Source organism: Vanellus vanellus (genome assembly GCF_965231255.1).
Source record: "Vanellus vanellus genome assembly, chromosome: 1".
Lineage (NCBI taxonomy): Eukaryota > Metazoa > Chordata > Aves > Charadriiformes > Charadriidae > Vanellus > Vanellus vanellus.
In genome coordinates, this window is record NC_138905.1 from 45,027,884 (window position 1) to 45,042,198 (window position 14,315).

At 53.9% G+C, this 14,315-nt stretch overlaps 2 protein-coding genes and 1 long non-coding RNA gene across 4 annotated transcripts; 2 read left to right on the forward strand and 1 right to left on the reverse strand.

Moving 5' to 3' along the window:
• Positions 1 to 1,683: 1,683 nt before the first annotated feature.
• On the reverse strand, positions 1,684 to 3,671 carry LOC309686110. The gene is made up of 4 exons (XR_014270521.1): positions 3,609 to 3,671; positions 2,607 to 2,677; positions 2,461 to 2,519; positions 1,684 to 1,939 (listed from the first exon to the last, which is right to left on the reverse strand). It is a non-coding gene; the product is annotated as an uncharacterized lncRNA (long non-coding RNA).
• Positions 3,672 to 4,451: 780 nt separating this feature from the next.
• MYF6 (myogenic factor 6) lies at positions 4,452 to 6,372 on the forward strand. Of its 2 annotated transcripts, XM_082498650.1 has the most exons (4): positions 4,452 to 5,072; positions 5,342 to 5,432; positions 5,671 to 5,803; positions 6,331 to 6,372. In XM_082498650.1, the coding sequence occupies exons 1-3, from the start codon at positions 4,554 to 4,556 to the stop codon at positions 5,787 to 5,789; spliced, it is 729 nt and encodes a 242-aa protein (XP_082354776.1). In that variant the 5' UTR covers positions 4,452 to 4,553; the 3' UTR covers positions 5,790 to 5,803; positions 6,331 to 6,372. The 2 variants fall into 2 exon arrangements, with proteins under 2 accessions (XP_082354776.1, XP_082354775.1); XM_082498649.1 differs by having other exon boundaries at positions 5,671 to 6,334.
• A 5,804-nt stretch (positions 6,373 to 12,176) lies between these two features.
• MYF5 (myogenic factor 5) lies at positions 12,177 to 14,068 on the forward strand. Its single transcript, XM_082490807.1, has 3 exons — positions 12,177 to 12,798; positions 13,343 to 13,418; positions 13,595 to 14,068. Exons 1-3 carry the CDS (start codon positions 12,289 to 12,291, stop codon positions 13,786 to 13,788), a joined length of 780 nt encoding a protein of 259 aa, XP_082346933.1. The 5' UTR covers positions 12,177 to 12,288; the 3' UTR covers positions 13,789 to 14,068.
• Positions 14,069 to 14,315: the final 247 nt, after the last annotated feature.

Sequence of the window (14,315 nt, forward strand, 5' to 3'; positions counted from 1 at the left end):
TCCTTCTGAAGGGAAAGGAGAGATTGTGTCTCATCTTCCTTAGCTTTTGCAATCCTTGGCATAATATGCTATTTCAGCAGCATGCAGCAACATGTCAAGATTTTCTCTAGTTCTTCCCAATGAACTGTGACTATGAATACATTAGCAGATCATGTAGATGCATCAGGAGCAGACCTGTAGAAACTGGCAGTGCTCAAGACCTAACATCCACTTCACATTTCAAGGTGCCTTCCAGCTTAGTTTCTCCTGAACAGAACCCTGATGACACTCTGAGAGCACCCTGTAAGGAGTATCAAAAGTGCAGTAAGTGGGGGCTATTCAGAGATTTGCTCCACAAGGGCATTTCTGACAAATCAAAATGAGAATGTAAACACATCCTGGGTGAATATTTGAGTGTACCTCGATACATCAGGAGGAACGGCAGACAATTAACCCTCTAATAGCTTAGGCTGGTGACTTAAGTATGTAACACACAGGTTACAAGTGACAACAAAACATGGATCCCCAGACATGCCACCTACCCTTACCTGAATACACTACCAAACTCAGGTGAGGAAGTCTTCTGTGTGAATTGGAATTGACAGACAACAGGACAGGAGTAAGAGCCTACACTTTTTCTGTAGCAAAGAGGTACTTTGCGATAGCTTTGAGACTATAATGAGGACAGTGTCTATTTTTTTTGATGTTGAGAAATTAGTTGAAAAATGCTAAAATTTAAAAAGGAGGTGTTATTGTTCCTGTGAAAAAATGTACATATTAGAAATATCAGTAGAAGACATCAAGTCAAATGTTTGAAGGGATTTCAGAAACTTGGTGAAACACAAATTTTGAAGAATATAAACTGTTTGAGAAAGACATAAATGTGGAAGAGCAGAATTGTATATTAACAATAAAATATGTTGAAAGGGAAAGTTTCTGATAAGAAAGATACTATTGAAGATGAGTGTCAAAGGAAAAAAAAAGGAGAATGAGAATGTGAACAGAAAAATTTCTATATCTGAAGTACGAACAAGTTCTGAGAACCCCAGTATGCCCACTGCTGGGCCTGCGCTGATAACCTGCATTTCAGACATCTGCAAGAAACAACTTAAGAACCATTACCTGGTAGCCAAGGTATCTAACTATCTCTCAAATCAAGGGGGGTATTGTATGAGTAGAATAGGGCTATAAGAAAGACAGGCTGAACATTTCACCTTTGCCTAGGTGCCCTTTCATAATGCCCCATAGCAGTGGATACACCCAATCCCCACTGATTACCGATGCCACTGCAAAGAAGTGTCAAAGAGATCAAAGATTAAAAATACACAATGCCTGTGGCTGCAAGAATCTTGAGGAGAGTGAAGGAGAAAAAGGAGGTATTTGGAGTGGTATGCAGTGCTATGGAGGTCCTAGATCACAAAATATTTCTCTATAATTCTGGACTGAACTTCTGCTTAAACCATAAGGTGACAGGAGTGACCTGGGCAGTTCCAGACTCATTATTCAACCACAATTATCCAGAAAAGTTTATGTGGAAAAGTGAATTTGGAGGGATCAAAGTTCTAGAGACCAGCTGTAACTTAAAATGCAGTGCATTTTTCTTGGATTTGGGTCATCCTGTCCACTTACTGAATTTACCACTCACATACTGAAATACTCCTTTGGTAGGATAACAGACCTTGTAGACCAGTGAAATACAGTACATCTCATATTTTACTTGTGTAAATATACTGAAAGTACATTTTCAATAGAGTACAACAGTATTCTGGTGGAAGTAGTAACAATTGAATAAAGACCTGGCTTCACAGACTGAGAGTGAGTTTTTCTGTAAGGAGCTAGCAAGCAGACTGAAGTTACAAGTGGAGTTCAGCAATGATCCTTCTTCCAATTCTATGTCCAGTTGTTCTTACTCACATGCTTTTACTTCCTCTTATGTCTTTGTGCTTGTATCTAACACGATCTGGAACGCAAGGCATGAAGAGAAAAAAAACCCCAACTTTTGAATGCTCCACTTGATCCACTTTCGTAACAGACAACATCACTGAGGACATTTTGTTCAACTATGCTAGGGTTGTTTGCTAGCTGTGTTATGTTCACCAAGGAACTGGAATGGGAGATGGAGTGTGATGGCTATAGCAAAATTCAAGGTGCTTACGTGAAGATGTGATGGGGAAATTAGCCAACTTCATTCAAATTAAAATTCAGTTACAGTTGATAGGAGTTTATTTTCCCGATAAAGGGCTAACTATGTTGTGCCCTTGTTACTGTGAGGAACCAAATCTGTTTACTCTAGCACTAAGTGCCAGAAAGAAAGAACTTCGTATTTTGTTTCCTGTTAAAAAAAAATATCTGTTGACAGCAGAAGGAGCACCTGGCTTCTAAACTTCCAGTTTCCCAACTCCCTAAGTCCAGTCCCTTGAAAGGACAACAATTTGGTAATGATATTCATCCCTTAATCTAAGTTTCATTTGTGCACCTTACCAGTAGATTGATCTTGTCTCTGTCTTTTTCCAAGCATTCCCAGAGCAGTAGGGAAGACACTAAAGATTAAAAGAAAAAAATCACTGTAGTAAATGTGAAAATGTTTTAAATAATCAGCAGCCTTACATTTTTTTTTTTGTTACTACCATCACTAATGGTATGGGATAAACATCCCTGTGGGACTCCAAAGCATGTAACTCCAAGGGGTAGCTTGTCCCTGGATAGTCAGCAAATTAAATGAGAAACACAAGGGGTGGGTAAGGGTGAACATTATATCTCTTTTTAAAGGTAGAAAATTAAATCACAGCAAAATTAAGTGACTCGTCAAAGGTCAAACAGAAAAAAGTTGCAGAGCATGCAAACTGAGAAACTGTATCTTACGTCCAGCTCCTTAACTGCAAGACTACCCTTTTTTTAATCTGAAGAGGAAAAAAAACTCAGTGCTGAAATATTAATATCAAAATTAGTTTCACTGAGAACAGTCTGAATTTCTCTGTCTCATCCAAAACTGGATATTATTCTACCTCATTAAAGCAGAAGTGAGACCCATTCCAACAAAACTGATTTGGTCAAAACAAAATCCCAACTACTCTTTAAAGATTTTTGTACTCTGAAAAATTGGTTTGCAACCAGTTTTGAAGAAACAGTCAAGTCAGATCAATTTCATTGTAGCTTTTGAGAAATGAACAAAAATGCCATGGTACCCTTCAGAAAGAATGAAGTTATAAGCTACATTTGAGAGATACTGTAGTATTCCAGGGGCTTCATTCACTCTTTCATCTACTATTGTGAGTCTCTATGAAAAAGTGTACACATATATGTGTGTATACATGTATACACACATATAAACACACACAGAAATATACTTACTTATTCACATAAATACAGATACACATGTGTGTGTCTATAGATATGGACACATATATATGCATATACACATATAGGTATATTTACATAAACAGAGAGAAATTACATGAGATTTAAGGAACAAAAGACAGTCCAAGGAAAGAGGCCAACAAGCCATTTTCCCATACCTTCTCTTTCTTGATGTATGAGAAGCCTAGACACGATGTGATATTACAGTATACACTAACAGAGAGTGATCACAAGCTCCATTTCTGTCTCAGGGGCTAGGAAGCTCTACATACCTTGCCAGGCCCAAGAGATTAAACTGCAGTTACACCATACGCCTCAGCTTTGCTTGCCCTAAACACCGTCAAGGACAGGAGCTGTTTGGAGAGCCCCATCAGACTGTAACCCAGTCACCTGGAATCACTCCTGTCACCTCATGGGCAATGTGGGAAAGTTCAGATTAAAAGACTAAGACGAGGTGCAATATCTGTGGGTGCTTCAGCACAGCAGCAAGGCTCTGCTTTGGCAACCTTCCCCCTGCGTGTGGAGGAACAGTGATCTTGGCTCCTAACCTTGGGCTGGCCCGGGTGGCTTGGGTCACAGGAATGGCATGCTTCAAGGGGGGGGAGGGGGAATAGCAGGGGCTTCTTCTGAAAATATTAACCCATCTATTTGGAAAGTGATGGCTGCCTTTGAAATCTCTCCTTATAGATCTATATTTAGCACCGGGGCAAGCAGTGTGTGGCTGGGGGTGTGAGGGGTGGGTTGGGGGAGGGCTCCCTGTGGAGCCCCACGCCTTTGTCCTCCAGCCATGCCCCCACAGGCTCGGCAGCGGGGACGGGGCTGCCCACCATGCCCAGACAGGCTCCTGAGCCCCCACCTCACCTCCCTTCACTGCACCCTGACCTCACAGGATTTCGGGGGGAGGGCAGAAGTTGGGTTGTATTTTTCTTTTTCGCTTGTGTTCCTCTTTTTTACATATTTTGCCTCCCTCCTTTCATGCCCCCCCTCCCCCTTCTAAATAGGAGATGTTCTCAGGACAGCGCCCAGGAGACTGGCTGGAATCAGTTTTGGAGGGTGATGCACCGCGACAGCTAAAAGTTGGATAGGGTTTCAGCAGCTCCTATATAAAGCAGGGGGGACTTATGTCACTGCACTAATTAAATTCCAGCTGGGTTGTTCCTCGGCGTGTTTTTGAGCCTGCCACCCAACTCAAGCAGGCAGAGAGGCCGAGGGACAGCATGATGATGGACCTTTTTGAAACAGGCTCCTATTTCTTCTACTTGGATGGGGAGAATGGAGCCCTGCAGCAGCTGGAGATGGCCGAGGGATCCCCGCTGTACCCAGGCAGCGATGGCACCTTGTCCCCCTGTCAGGACCAAATGCCGCCAGAGGCCGGCAGTGACAGCAGCGGAGAGGAACATGTGCTGGCACCCCCGGGACTACAACCCCCTCATTGCCCCGGCCAGTGTTTGATCTGGGCTTGTAAAACTTGCAAGAGAAAGTCGGCCCCCACGGACAGACGGAAAGCAGCCACCCTGCGGGAGAGGAGGAGACTGAAGAAGATCAACGAAGCCTTCGAGGCTCTGAAAAGGCGGACTGTGGCGAACCCCAACCAGAGGCTGCCCAAGGTGGAGATCCTGAGGAGCGCCATCAGCTACATCGAGAGGCTGCAGGACCTCTTGCACAGGCTGGATCAGCAGGAGAAAATGCAGGACATCGGGGGGGACCCCTTCAGCTTCAGCCCCAAGCAGGGAAATGTAAGCATCGCCGCTCGATTCCTCCCGCCGCCCCGGCACCCAGCTGCGAAACCGCCGCGCCCGTCCTCTCCCCTCCTCCTCGGCACGGCCTCTGCGGCGGCCCCGGGCGGGCTGGCGGGCGCGGAAGGGGCTCCTCCAGGCACACTGCGAGCTCCTCGGGCCTCCAGCGGGCAGCCGGCCCGCCCCGGGGAGCCGCCGTCCACCTCACTAATACCCGTCCTCTCCCCGTGTCTACCCCCCCCCTTCCCGCCCCCGCCTGTCTGCCGCAGATCCCCAGTTCAGACTTCCTGAGCACCTGCAGCTCCGACTGGCAAAGCGTTTCCGACCATTCCCGAGCCCTAGCAGTCAGCCCCAAGGAAGGTAACTCGCACCGCGGCCGCCGTCCTCCCTGTGCGCCGCTCCGCCGCCGCTGCTGCCGCGCGCCCTTGCCTTGCCCCAACGGCCGCGGCCCCCAACGGCCGCGGCCCCCAACGGCCGCGGCCCCCAACGGTCTCTCACCCTCCGGCGCCCGAGCGGGGCGCCTGACGCGAAGCCGGCCCGACTGGCCCGGCGAGGAGGAACCGTTTCGCTCTTTAATCCCTTTTCTCTCGTTGAGCAGGAGGTTCCATCGTCGAGTCGTCGGCCTCCAGCAGCCTGCGCTGCCTCTCTTCCATAGTGGACAGTATTTCTTCCGACGAGCCCAAACTGCCCAGCGCGGAGGAAGTGGTGGAGAAATAAAGCCGGTTGCCGTGGTAGTATATTTAACGGAGGATGGAGCCCCCACCCCCTTCCCTCTAAACTAAGTAATGAAGCAAATTAACAGAGTGGAAAGCCCAGGCAGGGGCCTCGTTAAGGTCGAGTCAAGGTACACCTACCCCAAAAGAAAATGGCTCTCTCTGACTCGACCCAAACAGACTTTCCCCCTTTTTCTTTCCTCCTTCCCCCCCCCCCCCCCCCCCGTGTTTTGGTTTCTTTAAATTGTGTTGCGTAGACCACCCCTCTATTTTTTTTAAATTTAAAATACTTACCTGTGTACTGGTGATCCGCTTTGTCTGAGACTCACGGCAAAGTTCATTCCTGTCAGAGTGAAGCTGTTGGTTGCAGTTCGTGTTAGTCGTATTTAAAGAGTTGCCGCCTCGTTTCGTTCCTGTAAATAATTTTAGTACTGTCTTTTCTTTTGTAAACATAAAAATATATATATTTAAACGGTGGAATGTGATATTGTATATAAGAACAGATGGATTTCCTGGATTGTAAAATAAAGCTCTTTGTGTTACAGTGTTCCCCCTCCCCGCCCTTCGTAATTAAATAATAACCCGATCACGGAGTTAAAACTGACTTCATCGAGATGAAGCCCTGAGGAATCGAACATGTCGCGGAGGCACGACCCGCGTGACTGTGAGGCAGCACTCAGGACAGACTTTTCCTTCGTTTTCTCCTCTGAGGAGCGTCTCTATCTGGGGCCGCATACGCGGTGTTCATTACCCGCCTCCCCCGCCCGCTCCCGGGGAAGGCGGGCAGGCACGGCTGGGCGCCCGGGCAGGGCCCCGCAGCCCGTTACTCGCCGCGTTTGCGGAACGCGCGTCGGCCCGTCCGTCCCGTCCCCCGGGGACAGAGGTACTGTTCCCCCAAAATGTCCGACAGCGCCGCTCGCCAGGCAGGGACGCTTCTTCGGCCTTGTCCCACACACGGTGAAAGCTTAGAAAGGGGAAGAGCAAAGACAAACACACACACACACCGATCCTGGAGAAGAGGGAGGCTCAGGGCGTCTCACCTTTTCCTCTGGGCACCTGAGGCCTTGAACCCGGGCCTGCTCTGCGGCGAAACCGAGGGCCCTGCCACCTCAGCGGGGCGGCCAAAGGTTCTGGCCGGAGCCCGCTGCCTTGGGGCTGTGGGGCTGTGGTTTCCTCCCGGGAAAGGTAACTCCCCTTGGCTGCCTTGAGCCTGAGGGAGAAGAGAATGGGGTCCCTCAGGGAGGAAAGAGTTAAGCGGCCGAAAAGGGGTTGGAGGGCGGCGGCGGCGGCGGCGGCGGCGGGCGGGGGGGTGGGGGAGTGGGGGTAACATCTGAAGCCTTTCACCCCGTGATGTAAAAAGCCACAGCCTCTCGGGGGGTGGCGGAGCGGAGCTGCTCGCCGTCGGGGCATTACGGTTTGTAACGGGCTGGTTATGGCCCGGGAAGGGGCGAGCGCCAGGGAACGCCGCTCTGCCCTGCAGAGCTGGCACAAGCCGAGGGACGGGACCTCATCTCTGCCCTCCGGAGCTCTCCTGGCCAGCTTTAAACCTTAATTTATTTTTTGTTTTCGTTTTTTGAAAGGTCACAGCCACGTTTCGGGAAGGTCTCCCTCTTCTCGGTCGGCTCGGGCACGGGCACGGGTACATCCGTCGGAAGGGAAAGAGCCTGCCCTGAGAACTTGCTGCCACCGCGGTGCCCTGCGTCCTCCCTCTCGGTGCCACCGTGGCCAGCCTGTTTTTTAAACCAATTAAGCACTCTCTCTGATTGGTCTCTAATGAGATGCTCTGTTGTAAGGAGTAATTGCGGCGGCACAGTGAGGTGGGCACGCAGTGATGCGCCAGTTGCCCCCCTCTTTCTCGTTTCAAATAAACCCCTTTGCCTCGGGTAAGCATGGGGCGCGTCAGAAAGCGGCGCTTCGGGGAATGCGGGTTCTCCCGTGCGATGTCCGCATTTTGGCGAAAGAGCGAAGACATTACAGTTTCCTTCTGTGGCGAAGGGACTTGATCGGCAATAGAGCGTTTCAGATCGGGTTAGCAGCTCGTCGCCTTCCTTCAGAATTTGTTCCCGTCCCCGCCGGGTCCGCGGGAAAGGCTGCAGGCGGTTCGTACGCCTGATGCAGCCCCGCAGGAGCCGCGTCCCGCAGCAGGGCAGGACCGGTGCTGGAGCACCCCCGAAACCCCGGGGTCACACCGACACCCCGCCAGCCTGCTGTCGGGTCTGACCTCAGCCCAGCCTTTATCCCCACGGCAGTGTCTCCTCCAGCAGCGCGTTAACTTGAGCGATTTGTTTGAAGTAAGTTTGCCTAAAGGAGGTTGTTTTTTTTTTTTTTTTCATTAAATAAAGAAAATACCTCCCGAAGAGACTCTCCGTGACCCCCGCGGCTGCGGCTGACACGCCGGGCTTCCCAGTGAAGGTCCTCAGTGTGTTTGCAATTAAAATGTTTGTGTTTGATATTAATAACGATAATCTTTACCTAAGTCCCCAGCCAAAGCAAACAGGGCCCTGGAATCACAAAATCAAAGGGTAATAACTGGGTAAGGACGAGAGGTTTGTAATTTAATCGAGCCTTTTTTCCGGAGGGGCCACGCATAAAGTCATCGAAGTTTTTTACACGAATGCAAGTGCCCCCCCGGATTCCCCCGCTCTCTCCTTCCCGCTGCAGTTTGTTTAACGCGGGAGAGGCGGGCTGGAGCGCTGCTCCCGCAAAGCCCACGCTGAACACCGGCCTCCCTCGCCTCTACCGCCAGGTAGCCACCTGCTCGCCCACCCTGGGGCAGCGGGGTGCGGGGGGGGGAGGGTGGGAGCGACCCGGTGCTGCCCCCGCCCTCCCTAGGGGCCTGCGGGGCCGGGGAGCGCTGAGTTTGGGGAGACGGGGTGTCTGCAGTGCCGCTGCGTTGTCACCGCTCTCCTCCGAAGTGTCACGACCAAGTGTTTAAAGCCATTTTTTCTTTTTTTCTTTTTTTTTTAATTGTGCATCTTATTTTCCTCCGCAACCCGGAGAGGCAGGCGGGCAGCCGGCTTTATTTTCTGATGTGGAAGGCAGAGGCGGACAGGCGTCGACCCAGCAGCTATTTCCACGGGGGAAATTCCTGCTTGGATCGGTGCTGCCTTGGGGGGAACCCGCAGGATTTTTCCAGAGCTTCCACCTTTCTTGTGGAGAACGAGCCGGGGAATGGGAGCGGGGGGCTGGGGAGGGAGGAGGTTGAATAATGGAACCATGTGCTCGCTGGGACGTCCCTCCGATAGCAGGAATTAGCGACTTTTCCCAGTCTCGAGGCTGCTAAAAACCCCCTCGTGTCCCTTTGATCTCTCCTGGGAGTCCCAGAGTGCCAGCAGAGGCCAATGCCTTCTTCAGCTGTCTTCCATACAAATCCCTCTGGCAGGTACTAATGTGTTTACTTAGGTGCGCACGGTTCCCAGCGCTGGGGGGAACCAAACGTTTCTCACACGGCTGGAAGCTCCCGGCCCCACCAGCCCAACTGGGAAACAGCCCAACTGGGAGCCCTCCCCTCCCTCGGCACCGGCACCCACCGACGGCGGGAGGGGAGAGGCGGGGGGAGCGAAGGCGGCACGGAGAGAGGCGGCTGCGGCTTCCCTCGTGTCGGCCGCCGCCGTCCCCGCAGGCACCATTAAATAAAATACACCCCTAAATAACGCTTTCGCTGCCGGTTGCTTGTCCTGCACCGGGAGGGCGGGCGTTCCCTCTGGAAATGGTCCCCACATGGGATTGAATCCCTCCAGAAATAGGTGCGGCACGGCAATTGCAGCGGAGCGGGGAGGGTTGGGGTGAGGAACAGCATTTAAAGAGCTCCTGACGTGTTCCCCATTTTTTCCCTGCCTGTCCCCAGGAGCACTGTCTGGTGCTCAGGCTGTTCCCGCTTTCCGGACTTGAGCCTCCCGCCTCCTGAAATACAGCACTATGCCCCCCACACCACCACCACCCCCTCCAGCAGCCTCATTAGCCAGCCTTGTAGTTTGTGTTTTCTCTCCCCTTTCTTTAGTTCCATTCGTCTGCTGCACTTTTGCGAATTTGTTTTGAGATCGCTTTACCGGAGGAGCCGGGGGCTCTTAAGGGATAGTAATTACAGACCTTTTTTTTTTTTTTTTTCCTGAGTGAGTGACAGGCTGTTCCATCCTTTCTTCCCCTTCCCCCAAAATATTCAAGGAAAAAGGAAACAAATTTTCCTAGGTCCTCAAAGGCTTTTGGGAAAAGGCGCGTTACCAACCCCATCCCCGCTGGATCAGGAGTTAAAGCTGCGAGCTGAAGCCCTGCTCGCCCGGAGAGCGGGGTTGGCATTGTGCACCGGGACATCCACGCTGCGTGCTTGGAGAGAAACCCCTGAAAGGTGATGAGAACTCTGCCACCGGCGCTTTAAAGATCAAGTTTATTTGTGCACAAAGCACAAATCTGTAAACAGGTCTATTTTCGCCGGCGCAAACGTGGTAAATCAAATTGCGTGTGTGTGTCTGTGCGTGTGTGTGTGCGCACACCACAGCCCAGTGAAGAGTTCAAGTTACTGGCGAGCAGAAGACCTCCTGACGGACGGCTTCTTAGGAAAACAATAGGGAACTACTATTTCGGATGTGGCCCAGCTAACCAGCAACCTGCACCTCGGAGCGGCAGAAGCCTGCAACTCTGAGCTTCCCCCTTTCCGGAACTTTACTCCTTTATCAACTCCCTGCTTTTCCTACAGTATTCATTTCAAAGGGGGCTCCCCCCCCACAATCCCCCACCCCCCGCTTTATGGCCCCAAATAAACCCAAGCGGTGCAGATGTAGCCTTCCCCAGCCTTTAGATAATTGTGCATCCACTCGTAGGAAGAAAGGGGGTGTGTATAGTTGTTTTTTTTTTGGGGGGGGGGGAAGGGGCAGTTTTAGCCTAAGAGTGGAAATTCGCCTTTGGGGATTTTTTTTTTTTGGGGGGGGGGGTGGGTGGGACGGGGACGACAAGGAGCAGTTGGGGTCTCTCCAGCCCCTGCCCCAGCCGCAGCTCCCGGCCGCTCTCCGGGCGGATCGGGAGGGCTCCCAGCGGTGTGCGCTTGTGGAGGGCACCTCTCGAAAGGAGGTGTTCCCTACCCGCCTTTGCTCACTTGAAGAGCGCCTCTTTAAGACAACCGGATCGCCATGCCCTCTGCATTACCTCCTCCTGAAGAGAGGCAAACCGAAGAGTCCTTTTCCCTGGGCACACAGACTGGCTCCGTAGCGTTTGAACCGCTGCTGGGTCACTCGCTCTCCGTTTGAATTATCCCTGGGTCACATAATTTTATTCCCAGGTAGGGAAGGTTTTTTTCCTTTGCCTTCTCATAATATTTTTTTTCTCAACTACAAAAGCCACCTGGATGAAACCAAAGGATTCCTGCGCGTTAGCAAATGCCTGTTAAATGGCTTCATTACCACTCTAATGACCCTTGCACCGCTCCGCTCAGCTACTGCTGCGGCTGGAGCTCTGCAAAGCTTTTGTCCCCCCGACTTGTGTAAAGTTACTTAGGGATTGCGGGGTTAGAAATTTTACACTTCCAGGAGGGGTTTGTTGCACTGGCAGCTGGGACGCATCTGTAACGGTACAACTTCGCCTGAAAGCAGAAAATTAGCAAGCCCAAGGAGCTGCTCGGCTGTTGTGTCTCCGGCAGCACCAGGTCACACGAGTAGGAGAAAGAATGGGAAGGGGATTTGTCTCGGAGCAAACACGTACACTTTTCTTTTGTGGGTACCTGTCCCTGTGCCCCGATCCGACAGCACTAAAATCTGGGTTCCCCCCCTCCTCGTCTCTCCCGGCCACATATAACTGTGCATTTTTGTCCCCCGGTTTGTAAGTTTAAACGGTTGGTGACACGGCTTTAATTACAGGACACAGCGCTCCTCAAGATAAATGAACAAATGTTCGGTCTGAAAGGAGGAGTAAATTGTTTCAGGTTAGACCTGGACCACGGGCTGTGGGGAATAAATACACGCAAGTAGACACTGTAGGTGCTATGGGGGTGGGGGGGTGTCTGCGTTAATTCCTCCGTGGCGAGAGCCTGTGTCTCTCCCGCTGCAGCGTGTGATGGGAGATGGGAACATAGGGACGAGGAACGGCTCTGTAGGAAATGTCAGCGGTTCGTGGGCGTCCACTGCCCCTCTTTCTCTTTCCATACCAAAATCGCGATTTCCCAGACCGGGTTTAAACTTCGGAGATGTCGCAACCGGTTCTGGGGAGGTCGTTCAGTAGAGAAGTGCCCAGCTCACGGCTCTCCAAAGGAGCGGTGCGGAGCAAATTGTCTCCTGGGGGCTGGAGGGGGTTTGCCCAGACAGCCCCCGGCAGGGGATGTGGTGGGATATGCTAATACCGACTGGCCGCCGCGGACCAGCCTCCCTTTACATGTATATATAAGGGCCCCCCGCATCAGGCAAAGGACACTTCGTCTCAGGTCGCTAATTAGTGAGGAAATTGCCCCAGAGCGCTGCGGAGCGCCTCGCCGAGAGCCGGTGGCTGCCGCCCCGCACTGACGCGCCTCCGTTGCAGGGATGGAGGTGATGGACAGCTGCCAGTTCTCCCCCTCCGAGCTCTTCTATGACAGCTCCTGCCTCTCCTCGCCGGAGGGCGAGTTCCCCGAGGATTTCGAGCCCAGGGACCTGCCTGCCGCTTTCGGCGCCCACGAGCCCCCCGAGCCCGCCTGCTCGGAAGAAGAGGAGCATGTCCGAGCTCCCACCGGCCACCACCAGGCCGGCCACTGCCTCATGTGGGCTTGCAAAGCTTGCAAGAGAAAATCCACCACCATGGATCGGCGGAAGGCGGCCACCATGAGGGAGAGGAGGAGGCTGAAGAAAGTGAACCAGGCTTTTGAGACCCTGAAGAGATGCACCACTGCCAACCCCAACCAAAGACTCCCCAAAGTAGAGATCCTGAGAAACGCCATCAGATACATCGAGAGCCTCCAGGAGCTCTTGAGAGAACAGGTAGAAAACTACTATCACCTGCCGGGACAGAGCTGCTCCGAACCGACCAGCCCCACTTCCAGCTGCTCGGATGGGATGGTAAGAGAGGGGCAGGAGCGATGGGGCTGTGGGGACACCAGAAAGGCCCGCGGGCAGGTCCCCCTGGGCCCAGCGCCGTGAGGCCGGTCCCAGAGGTCTGGGACGGGCCGAATGCAGCCGGACGTCAGGGAAAGGCCGATGGTTTGGGTTAAAACAGGCCCCTTCTCAGATTTAACGCTGAGCGTGCACATGGGCTTTCCGGGAATGCATGAGGGGACGGTAACGCTGCCAGAGGGCACCCAGTAAGTCCCCCAGCCCGCGGGGGCTCGTCTTTGTGTCCCCTCTCTCCCCCCGCAGCTTAGCGCGGCGCAGCAGAGGGGTAACGCGGGGGGAGAGAGAAGGGGGGAGAGAGACGTGGAAGGCGCTGCCCGGAGACAGCCTGGCCGGGGAGCTGCTGCCCCCCCCCCCCCGGCGGGCGCCGGGCTCCCTCCCCGCCGGCCTTTAAGGCTCTTTCCCTCCGGGGGGGGGGGTGTGTGGTGTGTGCGCCCCGTCGGTGCCGGGGTGGGGGCGGCTGGGCCGGCACTCGCCCCTCGGTGTCTTGCAGGCCGACTGCGGCAGCCCCGTCTGGTCGGCGAGGAGCAGCAGCTTCGACGCCGTCTACTGCTCCGACATGGCCCACGGTAAGCCCGAGGCGGGGGTGTGGAGGCGGGGACCGGGGGTGGGGGGGTGGGATGCCGGAGGGGGGGGGCCGCCCCCGCTCCCCGCGGCACTTGGGGCGGGCAGCGCGGGACCCCGCTGTAACGCGCTGTCGTTCGTGTCCCGTTCTGTCGTGTGTCCCCCCAACGCCCGGCCGCAGGGTACGCCGCCGAGCAGAGCAGCGCCCTGTCCAGCCTCGACTGCCTCTCCAGCATCGTGGACCGCCTCTCCCCGGCGGAGGAGCCGGGGCTGCCCCTCCGCGACGCCGACTCCCTCTCGCCCAGCGCCAGCATCGACTCCGGCCCGGGGACGCCCGGCACGACGCCGCCCCGACGGACCTACCAGGCGTTATGAGGGGGCCGGCACCCCCCCCTCCCCCCCAACCCGCTGCCGCCTCCGAGGACGCTGCTCTCCCCTCCCGGGGTCGCCCCCCCTTGCCCAGTCGCGTCCTACAAACGCTTCTTGGGTGACAGGGGCAGCCCCAGCGCTCCTTGTCCCCCCGCCTCCCTCCGGGGCTGGGGGCAAAGCGCCCCGACGGGTCCCGGCCCGGGGTCCCCCCGGGGGCAGACAGACCCCGGGGCTCGGGACACACGCGCTACCCTGGAAATCCCGCTGCAAATAAAACGTGCTGTAAGAGAGCTGTCTGGCCTGCTGCTTCTTCAAGTGCATTCCCTGGTATTGGGGAGGGCAGCGCGACGCGGCTGTGGGGTACCCATCAGCATCCATGTTCAGCCTCGGCCCAGACTCGGTCACCCCCGGGTCCTGCCTTCATGGGGACCTGCCTCATCACAGTGGTCCGGGGCTGGGAGATGGGGCAGCTTGCCAGGCTGGGGCCTGGGAGCTTGTTTCTCCCATCACCAGTGGGTACTGGAGGAATAAAA